Source organism: Heterodontus francisci, chromosome 39 (genome assembly GCF_036365525.1).
Source record: "Heterodontus francisci isolate sHetFra1 chromosome 39, sHetFra1.hap1, whole genome shotgun sequence".
Classification (NCBI taxonomy): domain Eukaryota; kingdom Metazoa; phylum Chordata; class Chondrichthyes; order Heterodontiformes; family Heterodontidae; genus Heterodontus; species Heterodontus francisci.
The window spans coordinates 34,044,435-34,065,781 of NC_090409.1; the positions used below are offsets into that span (position 1 = coordinate 34,044,435).

Below are 21,347 nucleotides of genomic sequence, written 5' to 3' on the forward strand. Positions count from 1 at the left end.
TCGAGAAAAAGGGATACATTTACATTGCAGCCCAGTTGAGGCACCAGAAGTCTTTGTGATCAGGTCGTACTGCATGATTTTATGCTGATAGACAGACGCCTCAGGAGAACAACATAACGTAATTCCAACATGTTAATTATTTAATATATGTACTGCCTGAATGTCCCCGATCGGAAAATACAAGAAGTCAGTGATTATGCAGGGTATATTGCAAACTTTACATAAATTATGCTGTTAAGCTAAGGGTGTTTTACATATATTAAATTATCACACGAACAGAATTCCAATAATAATTTTTAAACAAACAATCCTCCAATTTAAACATGTTACTTACCAAGAACACGCAGAGTGATGCTTGCTGTTGTTTGACTGCCGGTATTTGGAACCATGGTCACAGTGTATTCTCCACTGTCCGAATCTGTCACTGATTTCAGCAGGAGTGACCCGTTAGTGGGGAATATCTCAGCCCGGGATTCGTATTCATTACTGAGAGAAACACCTGTACCGATCCACGTACCGATACTTTTCACTCCGAACATCCAGTTCCCATTCTTCACCGCAGCTGACGGCTTCACTGAAAATAATGCATCGCCTCCGACGGTCACATTAATCCGACTGTTTTCTATCAGGATGGTAAAATCCTGGGATTCAGCTGAGGAAAGAACATCACATGAAGGAAGTAAAGAGAAACAGTCAAACTCGACACAATATCTACTTTTTTAAAGTGATAATAACGTCATTTCTTGTATCTCAATCTGATTTTCTCTGACAATCCCTTTGCTGTCTTGTTTCTCTAATCACTAAAAGAAATGATACGAGACAGTGATCCTTACCCACAGATATCAATAAGCAAACAGCTACCGCAGTAAGTGACAGTCTCACCATCTTGAGAGAACAGTCCCAATCCCTGTTACACTCAGTGACTGACCTGCTCTTCCTGGTTTGCAGAACACATCAGTTGAGTCATTTAGTGAAGTGTCAATGCTGATTGGACCGAGTGCTGTTCACCTGACTGGAAACATTTTTCATGATAATTCAATCTAAATGTTATGCAGCTTTTCAGATGCAGACGGGCGTTCTGTGTATTTGCAATATACTCTGTTTTTCTATCAAATTCTGTAATATTTTATACTTGTAAACACTTCTCCCAACGAAGACAAAACAGCTCGGTCGTTCATCGTCCGTACCAACAAAACGCATTCCTCCAGGATCAAATTCTGAGCAAGTTTATGGAGAATGGGTCACTCCTTTTAGATAGTGACCGTTAAAGTCCAAAATTGTTCGTGAAGCAAGTTAGAATCTTTGATATATTTTCACCCATGTAAAATTAGAGATCTTGTGGGCCAGTGTTAGGTGTTGGGACTGTACCCAGGGGTCACTAGTTTGAATTATGTCGCATACAAAAAATAACTGCACGAATAATCCCAGTTATCGACCGAACAGGGTTGCTGCACTGAAGTATGAAAATGCCACCCAATGGGCAGGAACTGAGGAAAGTGATACAGGCGTCCACTATGGTTCAATTTTGACTGTGAGCAACTTTGCAAACCTTTTACAATTGAAATACAAACGCAGCTTTTCAGATATATATTTGATACTTGTGGTTAATTTATATGAATCGCCATGTCTAAAATCATATAAAAATAACTGTAGAATTATGAGACAAAAGCAGAAAATGATGGATGAATTAAGCCAGTCAGGAAGCATCTGTGTAGCGAGAACGTATGCTCAGTTTGATGTGAGGACGCTTCCTCTGAACAATCGGGGATGGACAATGTTGGCCTTGCTAGCGACGTCCTCATTTAGAGAATGGATAAAAAAACTGGAAGATTTTACATCGACGAGATTTTAAAAGGAACAAAACAAAGGGAAAGAAAAAACACAGACACAAAACATATTTACACCCGCCAGAAGAAATAGAATGAAATGTAAAGAACTTAATGAGAAAATAGGAGATAGTTAACTGGCAGAAATTATATTAACAAGAAACAACAGAAGATATAATTGAAGAAATTAGTATTTATGAGACACGGAGCAGATGACATGGACTGGAGATGGCAGGTAGAAATAGAAACACAGAAAATGGCGAAGTGGAACCGAAAAAAATCAGGTGGACACCAAGGGTGCAGCTCACCCTGTCAGTACAGTGAAAGTATCAGTTCAACACCAAGGGTACAGCCCGCCCCATCCCCCCGATTCGAAAGAATCATAGTTTCTGTGATATCCTGGTTCCTGATTCCACTGCACCTACCAGCTGCTATTTTACCCCGTCACCTACTCGTACAAGCAAAGGAGATGCAACAATTTACCATTCACCTCCTACACCATTGTTCGGGGCCTCACACACTTTCTGGGCTGCACAACAATTTATATATACTTCCTCCAACCCAGTACATTGTACCAAAACAAAAGCAAAATGATGTGGATGCTGGAATTAAAAACAGCAAATGCTGACAATACTCCAAATAAAAACAAAAAAAACTGCTGGAAATACTCAGTGGGTCAGGCAGCACCTGTGGAGAGAGAGAGAGAAACAGTTAATGCTTCAACATTGGCTCTGTTTCATTCTCCAGAGATACTGCCTGACCTGCTGAGTATTTCCAGCATTGTCTGTTTTTAATTATAACATATTGTGCCCACTAATCACACTATGGTCTCCTCTATGCTCGGGAGACCAAACGCAGATTTGATGATCACTTTGCTGAGCTGCTCTGTTCTGCCTTCAAGTGTGAATCAGACCTTGTTGTTTGTTCTTCATTTCCCTATCCCACTCCCAAACTTGCTGATTGAATGAAGCATATTGCAAGCCTGATGAATAACATTTTATCTTATCCTCTATATTAGGCACTTTGCAGTCCTCTAAGGTAAATGATAACTTTACTAACTTCAGACCTCAGCTCTCACTTCTGCTGCTTCTTCGTCGGGCTGTGCTCAGTAGTGGGATGGCTGTATCAGCGGATTCTTTTGGAGAAAAGGGACGGGTTAGTGATGAGATAGGGATTCTCCATCGGAACACCATGCTAGCTGGGTGGTCTGTACCCTTTGTTTTCACTTACTTTATACCTGGGCCGCTGGAGCCTACACTGCCACGTCGCTTTTAGAATCATAGAATGTTTACGGCACAGAAAGAGGCCACTTGGCCCATCGTGTCTGTGCCAGCCGATAAACGATCCACCCATTCTAATCCCACCTTCCAACATTTGGTCTGTAGCCCTGCAGATTAAGGCACTTGAGGTGCATATCCAGACTCCTTTTAAATGAGTTGAGGGTTTCTGCCTCAACTACCCTTTCAGGCAGTGAGTTCCAGACCCCCACCACTCTCTGGGTGAAAATGTATTTCCTCAACTCCCCTGTAATGTTTCTACCAATTACTTTAAATCTATGCCCCCGCGTCACTGACCTCTCTGCTAAGGTGAATAGACCCTTCACCTCCACTATATCCAGGACGTCAAAAATTTGTATATTTCAATCAGATCTCCCATCTCCTTCTCTATTCCAAGGAGAACAACCTCAGCCTATCCAATCTTTCCTCATAGCTGCATTTTTCCAATCCTCGTAAATTTCCTCTGTACCCTCTCTAGTTGTACTTTCATTTCTATATACCTTACCCCCAAACTCCCCAACTGTTTGTGTCTTTAAATTCTTTCATTGTTCTTACTCATGAAAATAATACTTCGGTTATTTAACCATTTCTCGTTCGCCAATTAAGCACTGGATTGACCATTTTATTCGTTCTGATGTGTGTGGTTTCCCCTCCTGTCTTTTTTGTGACTGCTTTTCCATAATATCTTTCCGTTTTAACCACATGAAACATTAACTTGTCTGTTCTCGCCACAGATTTATGTCTATAAAACCATTCTGTGTAGATAGTACACTTGTTGTAGTACTACTTCGAGCTTCAATGAAATAACTTCCTCAACAAATCCGAAGTAAATTAATTAAACTTTAAAATTACATTGATTATAAATGTAGTGGATCAGCTACTCTAATTTCAGTATAGAATTTAATAAACTTCCTACTCTGTAGTGTCAAAGCAAGGTAACCTCACCATTCAGCGTTTCAGTGATATTTGGAAACAGAACAGCGAAAGACTGGAGATAGTTATTCATTATTTAGACATTAGTAATAACCTGTAACAATACTCTTTCAAGCTGGTCTGTGGTATGGTTAGAGGTGCAACAGCGCAGAACACAGGTGAATGAGCGTTACTACAGGATAACGAGATTGAAGTAGCGCTTGCCAATTCTAAAGATTTACGTTTGTAAACAAAGCGCTAAAAATCATAAATTTATAGCAGTAACGCTAGAACAATTGAATAGTTGCAGTAATTATGCGGTTTATTGAAGGGTTCACTGGGAAACATGTGAAAAAAATCCTGAAGGTTTGAAATAATAATGTGCTTTTATGTAGGGCCTTTCACGACATCAAGACTTCCCAAAAAGATTTACAGCCAATTAAGTACTTTTGAAGCATTGTCACTGTTGTAGATGTAGGAAACACGGAATTCAATTTGTGCACAGCAATGTGCAAAAGATCAGATAATGTTTACAGTGATATAAAAGCAAATTACTGCAAATGCTGGAAATCTGAAATAAAAACAGTAAGTGCTGGAAATACTCAACAGGTCTAGCAGCATCTGTGGAGAGAGAAGCAGAGTTAACGTTTCAGGTCTGTGACCTTTCATCAGAATGTTTATAGTGATGTTGGTTGAGGGATTAATATTGGCCAGGATACCAGGGAGCGCTCCCCAGCTCGTCTTCAAAATACCATGAGATCTTTTACCTCTGCCTGTGAAGAGAGATTTGAACGTTTCATCCAAAGACGGTACCTCTGACCATGTGGCACTCCCTCAATGCTGCCCTGCAGTGTCAGGCTACATTTTATGTTCAAGTTTCTGGAGTGGGACTTGAACTGAGACAGGGACCAGACAGAATGCAAATACATTTCAATTTTGTCACATATTGAACTTTTCACAGCTCTGGCAGATTTATCATCCCAACAAATCATACTACTTTAACGAACCCAACCCAAAACCACATTAACCTCTCTGCAAAACAGTGCAAAGGTTGAAATACTTAATTATATGAAATAATTGGGTGAAGTCATCTGCCTTCCACCTTGAGATGTTATACTTCAGCCTAGACCAATGAATTAAATTGTCAATTTTATGATTACAATATCCAGATACAGAATGATTAGGGTTGAGAACATTGGACCCAGTATAGTTTTCCATATGGCAAATCCCCAAAATCCTCCCATTGCAGAATCTCTTTAGTTGCTAAATGAGTCCATCAGGGTTTTCTCCTCTATTCTATTGAAGTTGTCATTCCATTTGTTGATCACTCTGTGTGAGGAATAACTTCCTGATATTTCTCCGGAAGTTACTGGATTTATATATTCCATTTCCTTAACTATTTCACACTCTCATTTAGGGGCTCATTGCCAGCCTGAAAACCCCATGTTTCTCCAGCCTTTCCTTAAACTCAGACCTTTAACTATAGCAATTAGTGGTCAGCCGCATAGCTCTTCTCTGCAATTCCCCTTTGTTACTTGACCTAAACTGGACACGGTACTCAAGGTGTGGTCTGACTGCTATACTGTAGAGTTTGATCACAACTTCCTCTGACTTCTAACTTACTGATTTGGTTATATAGTTCACTCTTTTATTTTCTTTCTTGATTTCTGTTCTGCATTGGTTGGAGATATTAAGCATTCAGTCTATTAGGACACTTAGGTCTCTTCCAATTTCATTGTCAGTTATTTCAATACCATTCATCCAGTATGTGTGTTGTCCATTGTTTCAACAACAGCAACTTGTATTTTATAGCATTTTAAACATAAGAAAACATCCCAAGGCACTTCACAGAGTCATTATAAAACAAATATATGACACCAAGCCACATAAGGAGATATTAGGGCAGATGACCAAAAGCTTGGTCAAAGATGCAGGTTTTAAGGAGTGTCTTAAAGCAGGAAAGTGAGGTAGAGAGGCGGGAGGGTATTCCAGAGCTTAGGACCAAGGCAACTGAAGGCACAGCCACCAATGATGAAGCAATTAAAATTGGAGAAGCTCAAGAGGCTGGAATCAGAGCAGCACAGATATCTCAGACAGTTGTCGAACTGTGGAAGATTACAGAGCTAGTGAGGGGCCAGCCATGAAGCAACTTGAAAACAAGGATGAGAATTTTAAAATAGAGGTGTTTCTTAATCGGGAGCCAGTGTAGGTCAGCGAACACGGGGTGATGGGTGAATGGGATTTGATGTGAGTTAGGACACAGGCAACAGAGTTCTGGATGACCGAAAGTTTACGGAGGGTAGAACATGGGAGGCTGGCCAGGAATGTGTTAGAATAGTCAGGACTGGCAGTAACAAAGGTATGAATGAGAGTTTCAGCTGCAGAAGAACTGAGGCAAGGACAGAGTCTGGCAATGTTACAGAGGAGGAACAGGACTGTTTTGTGGTTGAAAGCTCATCTCAGACTCAAATATGACACTGAGATGGCGAACAATTTGGTTCAGCCTCAGGCAGTTGCCTGAGAGTGGGAGTTTATGGTGGGAACCGGAGACAATGGGTTCAGTCTCCCCAACATTTAATTGGAGGAAATTTTTGCTTGTTCAGTACTGGATGTCAGATGAGCAGTCTGACAATAGTGAGACTGTGGTGGGGTCAAGAGAGGTGGTGATGAGGTAAAGCTGTGTGTCGCCAGTGTACATGTGGAAACTGACATTGTGTTTTTGGATGGTGTCGCCGAGGGACAGTATCTAGATGAGAAACAGAAGGGTGCCAAGGATAGTTCAGAGGTACAAACAAGAATTGCCGGAAATACTCAGCAGGTCTGGCAGCATCTGTGGAGAGAGAAGCAGAGTTAACGTATCAGGTCAATGACCCTTCTTCAGAACTGGCAAATATTAGAAATGTAATAGGGTTTAAGCAAATAAAGTGGAGGATGGGGCAAGAGATAACTAAAGAGAAGGTGTTGATAGGACAAGGTCACAGAGAATAACTGACCAGAAGGTCATGGAGAAATTAACACCCTCTCTGCACTAATGCTTTGTCGTTCAACACACCATTAACATACCGTTTTCCTTTGCTCCATAACCTTCTGGTCAGTTATTCTCTGTGACCTTGTCCTATCTTATTCCTCTTTCCTACTTCTATATGCTGGTGCCGAACCACCTGCCAATTTCATTTAAACCCTCCCCAACCGCACTCACCACGATGACGTTGGTCCCAGTTTTGTTGAGGTGCAACCCGTTCATTTGAAAAGGTGCCTTCTGCCCCAGAACTGGCCCCAATGTCCCAAGAATCTTAAGCCCTCCCTCCTGCACTATCCTTCAAGTCCACACATTGATCCTCCCTATATTCCTATTCCTACTCTTGCTATTGCGCATCACTGGGAGTAAATCCAGAGACTTTCAAGTTCCTTGTTTTTAACTTTCTCCTTAGCTCCTGAAAACCCGACCATAGGACCTCAATATCTGCCCTCTCTATGTCGTTGGTACCAATGTGTACCAGACCTTCATACTCACTGCCCCCCTGCAGAATATTCAGCAAACTATCTGTGATGTCCTTTACTCTAGCACCAGGGAGGCAACACACTCATGATTACAGTTACAGAAATGCCTGTCTGTCCCCTAACTTTGGAATCTCCTATAACAACTGTGTTTCTACTCTTTGCTGTTCTCTCCTGTACATTACCTTGCCCATTGGTGCCACGGTCTGTACTGCACTCCTTCAAGGTGCTGTCACTCCCAGCAGTCTCCAGTGCTGAGTACCAGTTTGAGAGTGGCACACACTCCGAAGACTCCTGCAATTCCTGCCTCTTCCTACTCTGGATGGCTATCCATCTACTATCCTGAACTCTTACCACCAGGAACGTATGATCCAGGAAACTCTCATCCTGTCTGCTGTTCGGCAGTCACTCCAGCTGCTCCTCAAGTTCGGAAACCCCAAGCTGGAGCTCAGTTGGGTACTGTTGTAATGTAGGAAATGCATTAATCTGTGCAGAGCAAGGACTTACAAACAGAAATGTGAAAATGACCACATATTTTGGGGATGTTGCTTGAGGGATAAATATTGGCCAGAGCAGAGGGGAAAACTCTCCTGCATTCTTCTAAATGGTGGCATAAGATCCTTTACATCCACCTGAGAGCGCAGGCGGGGTCTCAGGTTAACATTTCATCTGAAATGCAGCAGCTGTGATAGCACTCCTTGGAATGGGACTTGAATCCACAACCTTCTAACTCAGTCACAGGAGTAGTGCCATGGCTGTTCAGGAACTCATCCCCATTATACTTGCCTTTGATACATATCCCCGATACTCTCAAGATCAAGAGGTTATGCACCCATGCTATTGACGATGCTGTGTGGATGATTGCAATAGCGGAGGTCAGGAAAATTAGACTGGCACCTTGCTGCTCCTTCAGGGGGAAGGGACGGGCAAGCAGTCAATGTTATTTTCTTTCAAATGTTACTGAAATGCAGTGTTGTCACATACTTGGCAGTAATTGATTTCTCTGCAATTGTTTATTGCTGAGCAAAAGCAATAAGCTGTACCACCACATTGGCTTTATGCAGTCATATTTTATGTTGGCTCCAGTAAAGACAGAACTGTTGGAGTTTCTGGTGACAATGTGATCCTGCTTCTTTCAGTGATGCTAACATGGTAGGGAGCTGGTACAAAAAGCATTCAATCCTACCGGAATTTCTCATCTTAGAAGAGAAGCTAATGATCTGGATCCCACCGCAAATTGCATTCTCCCCAGAATCTTCCTTTGACATCGCAGTGCCAGGAATTTTGGAGCTTTTTTATTCCATGACTGTTGGGGAAATTATTTTAATGCTAGTTGATTTAGTTTACTACATAGAAAAGTATCTCGTGAAACATTTCCAGAACTGATTCATGTTCTATGTAAAACAGGCCTACAGCAGTTCAGGACATTGTAATCTACTTGACCTCATCTTCATAAATCTACCTGTCGCAGATGCATCTGTCCACGACAATATTGATAGGAGTAACCACTGCATTGTCCTTATGGAGTTGAAGTCCCATATTTACACCGAGGACACCCTCCATCATGTTGTTTGGCACTACCACCATGCTGTATGAGATATATTCAGATAAGATTCAGGAGCTCAAAACTGGGCATCCATTAGGGGCTGTAGACCATCAGCAGCAGCAGAATTGTATTCTACCAAATCTGTATCTCATAGCCCGGCATATTCCTCACTGTACCATTACCATCATGCTGAAGGGAGACTGTAGGACATAAGCACTTAAGAAATAGGAGCAGAAATAGGCTATTCAGTCTCTCGAGTTTGTTCCTCCATTTATTAAGATCATGGCCAATCCTCGACCTCAACTCCAATTTCCTGTTGGATTTCCTTATCATTGGTTCCCTTGGAGTCCAAAAATTGATCAGTCTCAGATTTGACTATAATCAACATCTGAAGATCCACAGCCTTATGCGGTAGAGAATTCCAAAGATTCACAATCCTCTAAGTAAAGAAATTTCTCCTCACCTCAGTCCAAAATCGTCGACCCTTTATCCTGACTCTCTGTGAACTACTTCTGACATCCACTCAGTTAAGCACAGATAGTTAAAATTTGTTGTCTTTCTTCAATTAAAACTCAGACAGAACAGATATAGACGTTGATATATTACAATCAAAGTACTTTATCTAGAATCATAGAATCATAAGGTGCTGAAAGGAGGCCATTTTGTTTAGTTTTTGCACAGATCTAATTTGTCTGGCTTCCCCAAGGACAGATTGTACAGTAAGCTCGTCACTGGTATCAGACCCACCGGCTGTCCATGTCTCCGCTTTAAAGACGTCTGCAAACATGACATGAAGTCCTGTGACATTGGCCACAAGTCATGGGAGTCAGTTGCCAGTGATCGCCAGAGCTGGTGGACACCTATAAAGGCGGGGTTAAAGAGTGGCGAGTCGAAGAGACTTAGCTGTTGGCAAGAAAAAAGACAGAAGCGCAAGGAGAGAGCCAACTGTGTAACAGCCCCGACAACCAATTTTATCTGCAGCACCTGTGGAAAAGTCTGTCACTCTAGAATTGGCCTTTATAGCCACTCCAGGCGCTGCTTCACAAACCACTGACCACCTCCAGGCACTTACCCATTGTCTCTCGAGACCAGGAGGCCAAAGAAGAAGAAAGAAGAATTGGATATAAGATCGAATCTGAATTAAAATTACAAAGGAAGGAAGGTGAAGAATTTAGAACGGCGAGTTTACTGCTCGAAAGACCACTGAACAGGGTATACAAAATGATGTATCCCCATTTTCTTTTAATTGTTTCTAACAATTGTACCAGCGAACAATTCAAAACCAGTAGAAAATATTGATACCAATTTACTAACTTGTCACACCTCGGGCTTTGGATAGTCAGGGATCTGGTTTAAGAATAATCTGTGCTATCTCGGATAATGAATGAATACTAACATCTCCAGATAATGTTACACTGACTATAATCAGTGTTAACAGAAAGGATTCAGAAACAGATAAATCTAATTCAAGCAATGATTTTAACAATGACTCTGGAGATACCATCCTGCAAATTCATTGTAAGTTTGCAGAGAGCTCAAAGCATTAGCTTGTATTTAATATTAGTGATTATTTTAATGATACAAAAACACATATTTTCTTGAATTTTTTGCAGATGGTCTCGAATACATTATTATTACATGCCAGGACCAATTGGGGGAAAATCTCTTACATGTGATTGTTCTGCCCTATCAGTCCCAGCTGATGCATATGAATGGTACCAGGGGGCCTGTCTATTGAAGACAGGGCAAACTTACAACATTGACTCAATAAGCTTGAATCATGGTTACTAACATATAACAAAAAAGACAATTACACCACCATACAGGTAATTGTACAAAGTAAATAAATGCAACATTGCACATTTCATTATTTAAGAAATTTGGCCAGACTTGTAACCTGAATGCATTTTCTTGATTTGAAGGAGTCTGATGTGTTGTTGAAGCTGTCTTGGAAATTGTAAGGAAATTCTCAGTAAGATTTTGATTGGGATATATTATCCAAGGGTATGTAAGCTGTCCCAAATGGAATAATCCAAAAGGTTTCATACATAATAGCACACACTTTGTTCTCAGCAGCAAAAGAATTGTGCTTTCAGTCACCTTGCTAACATTTGCCCACAGAGTTTCCTTGGGCTTGTCAGTGAAGATTTCCCTAATTCTGTGTTTATTTTAGCACAATGCCCTCTACAAGGGATCTATAATACGTATGAGCAGGAGAAGAAGCAGTGAGGCTCTTCAAACAACTTGATTGTAGAACCCTCACTAAGACACAAGGGGGTGAATGTTCCCTTTTACCACCAAAATGAAAATTGAGTGGCATGTAAAATGGGCATTATTGCTACAACCTGTGGTAAAAGGGAACATTCACCCCAAACTGTAATTTTGGGGATAAGTAATTTAGGTAAGTCATTCTCATCTTTATCATGGAATATATGATGTTATGCTAACCATACTTAATTCTGAACCAACTACATGTGATTTTTTTTTGTGTACCTTTAACCATTTTTTAAAATTGCTTTTGTACAGGAGAGAGCTATGGAACCACTTGATGAAAATGCTACTTATATGGTAAGGACATTATATTTTTTATTCCTTTCAAGCATTCACTTAGTTTTTTCTATAATTCATGTCAGTTCTCGTGCCAAGCTCTATTTCTTGGCCAAAATGTTAGTTAAAAATTACTACCGCTTTCTTTTCTTTTGGGCCTCCTTATCTCGAGAGACAATGGATACGCGCCTGGAGGTGGTCAGTGGTTTGTGAAGCAGCGCCTGGAGTGGCTATAAAGGCCAATTCTGGAGTAACAGGCTCTTCCACAGGTGCTGCAGAGAAATTTGTTTGTTGGGGCTGTTGCACAGTTGGCTCTCCCCTTGCGCCTCTGTCTTTTTTCCTGCCAACTACTAAGTCTCTTCGACTCGCCACAATTTAGCCCTGTCTTTATGGCTGCCCGCCAGCTCTGGCGAATGCTGGCAACTGACTCCCACGACTTGTGATCAATGTCACACGATTTCATGTCGCGTTTGCAGACGTCTTTATAACGGAGACATGGACGGCCGGTGGGTCTGATACCAGTGGCGAGCTCGCTGTACAATGTGTCTTTGGGGATCCTGCCATCTTCCATGCGGCTCACATGGCCAAGCCATCTCAAGCGCCGCTGACTCAGTAGTGTGTATAAGCTGGGGATGTTGGCTGCTTCAAGGACTTCTGTGTTGGAGATATAGTCCTGCCACCTGATGCCAAGTATTCTCCGAAGGCAGCGAAGATGGAATGAATTGAGACGTCGCTCTTGGCTGGCATACGTTGTCCAGGCCTCGCTGCCGTAGAGCAAGGTACTGAGGACACAGGCCTGATACACTCGGACTTTTGTGTTCCGTGTCAGTGCGCCATTTTCCCACACTCTCTTGGCCAGTCTGAACATAGCAGTGGAAGCCTTACCCATGCGCTTGTTGATTTCTGCATCTAGAGACAGGTTACTGGTGATAGTTGAGCCTAGGTAGGTGAACTCTTGAACCACTTCCAGAGCGTGGTCGCCAATATTGATGGATGGAGCATTTCTGACATCCTGCCCCATGATGTTCGTTTTCTTGAGGCTGATGGTTAGGCCAAATTCATTGCAGGCAGACGCAAACCTGTCGATGAGACTCTGCAGGCATTCTTCAGTGTGAGATGTTAAAGCAGCATCGTCAGCAAAGAGGAGTTCTCTGATGAGGACTTTCTGTACTTTGGACTTCGCTCTTAGACGGGCAAGGTTGAACAACCTGCCCCCTGATCTTGTGTGGAGGAAAATTCCTTCTTCAGAGGATTTGAACGCATGTGAAAGCAGCAGGGAGAAGAAAATCCCAAAAAGTGTGGGTGCGAGAACACAGCCCTGTTTCACACCACTCAGGATAGGAAAGGGCTCTGATGAGGAGCCACCATGTTGAATTGTGCCTTTCATATTGTCATGGAATGAGGTGATGACACTTAGTAGCTTTGGTGGACATCCGATCTTTTCTAGTAGTCTGAAGAGACCACGTCTACTGACGAGGTCAAAGGCTTTGGTGAGATCAATGAAAGCAATGTAGAGGGGCATCTGTTGTTCACGGCATTTCTCCTGTATCTGACGAAGGGAGAACAGCATGTCAATAGTCGATCTCTCTGCACGAAAGCCACACTGTGCCTCAGGGTAGACGCGCTCGGCCAGCTTCTGGAGCCTGTTCAGAGCGACTCGAGCAAAGACTTTCCCCACTATGCTGAGCAGGGAGATTCCACGGTAGTTGTTGCAGTCACCGCGGTCACCTTTGTTTTTATAGTGGGTGATGATGTTGGCATCGCGCATGTCCTGGGGTACTGCTCCCTCGTCCCAGCACAGGCATAGCAGTTCATGTAGTGCTGAGAGTATAGCAGGCTTGGCACTCTTGATTATTTCAGGGGTAATGCTGTCCTTCCCAGGGGCTTTTCCACTGGCTAGGGAATCAATGGCATCACTGAGTTCCGATTTGGTTGGCTGTATGTCCAGCTCATCCATGACTGGTAGAGGCTGGGCTGCATTGAGGGCAGTCTCAGTGACAGCATTCTCCCTGGAGTACAGTTCTAGGTAGTGCTCAACCCAGCGGTCCATCTGTTTGCGTTGGTCAGTGATTATGTCCCCCGATTTAGATTTGAGGGGGGTGATCTTCTTGATGGTTGGCCCAAGAGCTCTCTTCATGCCATCATACATTCCTCTGATGTTTCCGGTGTCTGAGGCCAGCTGAATATGACTGCATAGGTGTTGCCAGTAGTCGTTTGCGCAACGCCTAGCTGTTCTTTGTGCAGTACTTCTGGCTGCTTTAAGTGCTGCGGATGTTAAATCGCTGGGGGCTTTCTTGTAGTTCAAAAGTGCAATGTGCTTAGCGGCTATGACAGGTTCCAGCTCTTCATTATGAGATTGAAACCAGTCTGCATTTCTCTTCGCACTTTTGCCGTAGGTGGTCAAAGCTGACTCATAGATGGCGTCTCTGATGTGGGCCCACTTGGTCTCAGCATCCCCTGTGGGAGTGTTTTGAAGGGCTGTTACAAGTGAATTTAGAAATTTTTGTAACAGCTGTGGGTGAGAAATTCTGCTCGTGTTGATGCGCGGGTGGCCCTTCTGCTTGGAATGATGCAACTTCTTTGGTCTGAGTCTAACCTTGCTGCACACCAGGGAGTGGTCGGTGTCGCAGTCCGCACTGTGGAAGCTGCGTGTGATTTGAACACTGTTTAAGGCGGCTCGCCTTGTGACAATGAGGTCTAGCTGGTGCCAACGACGTGATCTTGGGTGCCTCCATGAAACCTGGTGACAGGGTTTAGTGTGAAAGAACGAGTTGGTGATGCAGAGGTTATGATAGGTACACAACTCAAGCAGTCTCTGCCCGTTCTCATTCATCCTTCCAACGCCATAGCGCCCAAGGCAGGAGGGCCATGAGTCATGGTCGGCCCCAACCCTGGCATTAAAGTCCCCCAGCAGGAATAGGTGTTCGGTGTTGGGGATGCTGCTAATGATGTTATGGAGTTGTTCATAGAACTGGTCTTTAGCTTCAGGTGCGGAACAGAGTGTTGGAGCATAGATGCTGAGTAGGTGTACTGGACCAGAGGTGGTGAGCAGTCGGATGGACAGTATGCGTTCCGAGCCATTTGAGGGAGGCTCCGCTTTACTTTTAACAGAATTAACAGGGGTGGTGCAGTGGTTAACACCACAGCCTCACAGCACCATTGACCTGGGTTCAGTTCTGGGTACTGCCTGTACGGAGTTTGCAAGTTCTCCCTGTGACCGTGTGGGTTTCTGCCAGGTGCTCTGGTTTCCTCCCACAGCCAGAAACTTGCAGCTTGATAGGTAAATTGGCCATTGTAAATTGCCCCTAGTGTAGGTGATAGGAGAATTGAGGGAAGGTGGGCATGTGGTAGGGAGTATGGGATTAATGTAGGGTTAGTGTAAGTGGGTGGTTGATGATTGGCACAGACTCAGTGGGCTGAAGGGCCTGTTTCAGTGCTGTATGACTCTAATTACAGGATCAGTCATTTTAATGTGATCTGATGAGGTATGCGGGTAGAAGATTTTATAAGTGATCCACCACGTTAAGAAAACATGAAATATAAACATTTTTTTAATTTGTTCTCAGGATGGGGGTATCACATGGCAAAGCAATGTTTATATCTGATACGCAGATGCCCTAATGGCATGAAGTGTTAACTATGTAGTGTTGGACATGAAACACGTGTAGGCTTAGTAGGTTGACATGATTGTTTCCTGAAAGGACATTACTGAACCAGTTGGGTTTTACAGCAAATGTGATTTCATTACATTTTTATGTTATGCCATAGAGAGCTTTGAACTCTAGACTTTTGGGTGAGTAGTCCACTTGGATACTGTGCCTATTTGAGAGTAATGTATGTCGGATGAGTACATTGTGAGAGTATTGAATACTGATCTTTGCTTTGTTTCCCTAAATGTTGTTGTTTTGGACCAAAGACTTCAGACATTGTACAGAATGCAAACTAATTTACATTGCAACAGAGAATGTTGATTTCAGGTAATGATTGTAAAGCTTTGGATCAGTGATTTCTCTGATCTAAGGACAACATACTGTTTTGTATCGAGCGTTAAATAACTTAGTTGAGTAGGGTTCATGTTTGTTCCATGCTTTAGCAGACATCTCATAAGTTGGTGAACAGGGGGATGGGGGACTCGGTAACATTAATCTAACATTCCAGATGTGGAGAGCAGGAAAATCAATATTTACGTTCCTGATCAACAACTACAGATACCTTTTGGAAAATGTGCCTTTGCTTGTGTCTATCAACTCCAGTTTCTCCACGTGCTGTTAAGGTGGTATTTTTCTAAACTAATCAATTCACAACTGGAGCCATTATGTTATATGTATATTTTAAAAGGATGTTGAATTTATCCTTGACTGGGCATGCATTCCAAGCTTGCAGGACACAAGAAAAAAATTCCTAATTTCTTTCAATTTCTAGCAGCCAGACAAATTTCACTTTCTGAGCGCACCTCACAACTTGTCCAGTGCATTTGGTGGCTTTATGTAATATCACACACTTGACAATCTACTCCTGCCTTGCAGGAGCAAAGATTGCTGCTTCACATTAGCAATGAAATCAGTTGCTACTTACCAAAAGCAATACATTTTTCTGAAATTATTCATACATACTTAGAATCAACATTATCTGTATTTTTGTTTCCACAGCATTAACTTTATTATAGCGCATTATTGGTTTGTGACTTGCTGCAATAGAAGGACAACTAATTCAGGAAGATATTGCTGCAAGATTCTTTTCTTACGTTCTTTGAAAAAATCTTGTTTTCTGCCATCACCAAGATTCTGATTGAAATATTCTCCCAGCCTCTACTGAGCGACTCTTCATATTTATGATTTCAATCTCTATCTCAGCTCAACATGCCTTTTCTCCTCTGTTTTCAGTCCCCTTCTTCCCTCAGTAATCCTCTCCCTCCATATAAACCATCTTTCTGATATCCATTGCCACTCTCAAACTAGCCATCAAACGTGGCCTCTCTACTTCAATAGTCTTGATTACATCCTTACTCATCTCTGACTGTTTTGCTCCGTGTTTTCCTCTAGAAAAGGTTGTCCCCAAATCCTTGATGATGCCTTTTTCAAACGGCTAACTGCATTCATCATGATGCATTTGCAACTGTTGATGTTTTCAACCTGTGCCTCAGCTCCACGTTTGTCCTCTTGTACTCTTTTCCATCCTGATTGTTCTCCTTAGTATGGTGCTAATTGTCATTTCATCAGAGATTCAGACATACGTGCTTCAACTGGTTGAGCCATCCATAACTGATTCTCACTGGACCACATCAAGCCACACTTAACTGTCCCAAAACTTCCCATTACTCTGGGGTCAGTCTGGAGAACAATGGTAAGACTCAGCTTCTGTTTGCCTCTTCCGTCCATGTCCACATTTCCTGCAACTCCATGTTCGAAACTCACAAATCAGTTTTCTGCCCTGTCAGAGCAATAACGTTGCCCTAATCAGTCACAAATGGCATCCTCTGCTACTTTGAACATCATGCATTTTCCCTGCTCATCCTCCTCAATCTTCCTGCAGCCTACAACAGGTAAGCACTCCAGCCTCCTCCAACAACTCTCCACTGTTGTCCAGCTCAGTGGGAGTGCTCACGCTTGATTTCACTCTTACCTATCAAACTGTAACCTGAGTACCTGTAGCGATGGCTTCACTTCCCATGCCAAACTATTACATCTCTAGGTACTCAATGTCCATGTTTTGCTCCTTCCCCTGACCTATCTTCATGCTGCCCCACACTGACATCATCCACAGGTATCTGGCCAGATGAAGCTGCAACCTCCACCATCTAGAAGGACAAGTACATCAGGTGCTTGGGACCATTGCCTCCAAGTTCTGCTCCAAATCACACACCATTCTGATTTGAATATGTATAGCAATTTCTTCATGGGTGCTGGGTTAAATTTGTGATATTCCCTACCAACAGCACTATGGGTGGATTTTCACCACATGGACTGTAGTGTTTCAAGTACAAGGGCTATTCACACCTTTTCAAGGGCAACAAGGGTTAGGCAATAAGTGCTGGTCTTGTTAGTGATGCCCATTTCCCCAGAAGTAATTTTAAGAATTAAGATAAAGTCCTTTTGTTTTGATTGTTTAAATATCTACACTGCCCTGCCCTCACCAACCCCACCACCTCCCAACAGCCAACCCGCACACCCTCCATGGAGTTGCAGGAAATTTGGACATGGACGGAAGAGGCAAACAAAAGCTGAGTCTTACCATTGTTCTCCAGACTGACCCCAGAGTAATGGGAAGTTTTGGGACAGTTAAGTGTGGCTTGATGTGGTCCAGTGAGAATCAGTTATGGATGGCTCAACCAGTTGAAGCACGTATGTCTGAATCCCATGGGATGTGGGCATTGCTGGCAAGGCCAGCATATGTTGCCCATCCCTAATTGCCCATGAGAAGGTGGTGGTGAGCTGCATTCTTGAACCGTTGCAGTTTTGAATTTTGATTCCCCCACCAGAAGCAATAATTATTCTGTATTTACCTGATCAAATCCCTTTAACATTTTACAAATGTCAATAAGATCATCCCTCAGTCTCCTGTACTCAAGTCAATGTTATGCAACTTAGCCTAATAATGTAAACATTTATTACTCAGTATAATTCTGGTGAATCTACACTGCCCTGCTGTCACCAGCCCCACCACCTCCCAACAGCCAACCCGCACGCCCTCCAAGGCCAATATAGTCTTCCTGAAATATGGTGCCCAGAACTGAACACAGTACTCTGCCTAGGGCTCTATAGCAATGAAGCATGATATTCTCCCCTTTGTATTTCAGCCTCCTTAAGCAACAACATTCCATTAATCATTTTGATTTTTGTACCTGTTATTTAATGTTTTGGTGTCCCAAATCTCTTTGTTCTTCTACATTTCATGGTTTAGACCACATCGGAAGTGCTGTGTACAGTTATGTATACACTATTTAAGAAGGGAGGGAGAGAGAGAACAGGGAACTGCAGACCTGTTAGCCTTACATCAGCAGTAGAGAAAATGCTAGAATCTATTCTAAAGGATGTGATAAATGGCGACTTGGATAATACTGATCTGAATGGCACAGTCAACATGGATTTATGAATGGGAAATCATGTTTGACAAACCTGTTGGAGTTTTTTGAGGATTATACTAACTGAATTGATAAAGGGAAGTCGGTGGACGTAGTCTCCTTGGATTTTCAGGAGGCTTTTGATAAAGTCCCCCACAGGAGGTTAGTTAGCAAAATTAAATCACATGAGATAGGAGGTAATATACTGGCATGGATTAAGGATTAGTTAACAGGCAGAAAACAGAGAGTAGTAATAAGTGGAACATTTGCTCTTTGGCAGGCTGTGACTGGTGGGGTATCGCGAAGATCATTACTTGGGCCCCAGCTGTTCACAATATATATCAATGATTTGGATGTGGGGACCAAATGTAATATTTCCAAGTTTGCAGATGACACAGAACTAGGTGGGAATGTGTGTTGTGAGGAAGATGCAAAGTGGCTTCAAGGGGATTTGGACAGACTTAGTGAGTGGGCAAGAACATGGCAGATGGAATATAATGTGGAAAAATGTGAGGTTATCCCCTTTGGTAGGAGGAACAGATGTGCAGAGTATCTCTTAAATGGTAAGAGATTAGAAAGTGTAGATGTACAAAGGGACCTGGGTGTCCTTGTCAATAAGTCACTGAAAGCTAACATGCAAGTGCAGCAAGCAATTAAGAAGGCTAATGGTATGTTAGCCTTTATCGCAAGAGGATTTGAGTACAGGAGTAGTGAAGTCTTGCTTCAATTGTTTAGAACTTTTGTTAGACCGTGCCTGGAGCACTGTGTGCAGTTTTGGTTCCTTACCTTAGGAAGGTTATTATTGCCATAGAGGAAGTGCAATGAAGGTTCACCGGACACCTGGGATGGCGAGACTGACCTATGAAGAGAGATTGGGGAAACTGGGCCTGTATTCTGTAGAGTTTCAAAGAATGAGAGGTGATCTCATTGAACCCTACAAAATACTTATAGGGATAGACAGAGTAGATGCAGGTAAGATGACTCCCCTAGTTGGGGGCTCTAGAATCAGGGGACACAATTTCAAAAAAAGGGGGAAGCCACTTAGGGCCAAGATGAGGAGAAATTTCTTTACGCAGAGTGTTGTGAATCTTTGGAATTCTCTACTCCAGAGGACTGTCGATGCTCAGTCATTGAGTATGTTTAAAGCTGGGACTGACAGATTTCTAAATATCAATGACATAAAGGGATATGGGGATAGTGTGGGGAAAAAGGCATTGAGGTGGATGATCAGCCATGGTCATGTTTGAATGGCAGAGCAGGCTCGATGGGCTGAATGGCCTACTCTCTATTCTATGTTCCTAGGGGCACTGCACCTTCGAAAGAATACTCCTCAGATTTTGCAACTAGAACGATGGTGAAACTGTACATGGAAGTTTCACACGGAATTACAGAGGTTGCTGTCAGTGATTCCTTGATCCTCAACAGAGTGTGCTGTTGAAGTCCCCACAGATGGAAACCTTTAAAAATCAATTGAATTGACATGACCTCCCGCTTTTACACTATTAGTTTCACTATAAAAAAAACCTTGTAAAAGCTATGCCTTGTTGAATGACGTGTAACTATGGTTGTAATGATTTACTACATTCATAATTATTGTTGAACCTTCTTTCTGACCCTGAAAAACTAATTTTATATTTGTGAAATGTCAAATTTCTCCATTATGATAAAAATGACTGATTTTTAAAATAAATATTGTTATTGTTTGTTTATGATATTTCAGCTTCCAACTTGATCCCATGTATATGTCTGATGTTTATTTTGCTGTCTGTAAAATGATTAAAAAGTGAAAGATAACCATTGCTTTTTACTTCCTGGTTTTCTGTCTGTGAGAATTTTTCAGTGTGATTGGCTGCTTAGCCTCCTTGATGACATCACTGATACTGGATGACGACAATGCCCTTGAGCTGATGTCAGAATAACATTAACATCGGGAAAGGTGAAATCCATGCCACAGAGATTGCTACATCTTTGTAGGCAGCTTTATTCAAGGTCAGCGATGAGTGCCATCACTTCGTCACTGACCACAAAATCTGGGCCACTGGCCTTGGTAGAAATGCAGTGCAGATTCACCAGAATGTTACCAGGGCTCCAAGGATTAAATTATGAGGAGAGATCATATAGACTTGGCCCATATTCCCTCGAAATTAGTAGATTAAGGGGTGATTTGATTGAGGTTTTTTTGGATTTTGAAAGGAATTGATAAGGTAGATTGACAGCAACTTTGTCCACTGGTGGGAAAGTCTCATACAAGGGAACATAACCTTCAAATCTGAGCCAAGTCATTCAGGAGAGAAGTTCGGAAACATGGCTTCAAAGCATGTAGTAGTTTGGTGCGCTCGCTCACAAAAAAGCAGTAGATATCCGCTCAATTAATAATTTTAAATCTGAACTTGACAAATCTTGCTACCTAAGGGTATTAAGAGATATGGAGCCAGTATGGATGGTTTGAGTTAGGATATAGATTAGCCATGATCTCATTAACATGGGATGGTGGGACTGTCATCTGCATGTAAGAAACCAAAACTGCACATAGTGCTCCAGGTGCGGTTTAAACAAGGTTCTATCTAATTGAAGCAAGACTTCAATACTTCTGTACTCAAATCCTCTTGCGATTAAAGCTAACATACCATTAGCCTTCTTAATTGCTTGCTGCACCTGCATGTTAACATGGCTTTCTCCTG

General features: G+C 42.4%; 1 protein-coding gene across 2 annotated transcripts in view; it reads right to left on the minus strand.

Annotated features, from left to right (window-relative positions):
* Positions 1-21,347, minus strand: part of LOC137352710 (carcinoembryonic antigen-related cell adhesion molecule 5-like) — a 721,824-nt gene that overhangs the window by 139,619 nt on the left and 560,858 nt on the right. For both annotated transcript variants that reach the window (XM_068018446.1, XM_068018445.1), the window contains exon 4: positions 335-652. In XM_068018446.1, the coding sequence (XP_067874547.1) occupies positions 335-652 (318 nt within the window). The remainder of the gene's footprint in view (positions 1-334; positions 653-21,347) is intronic.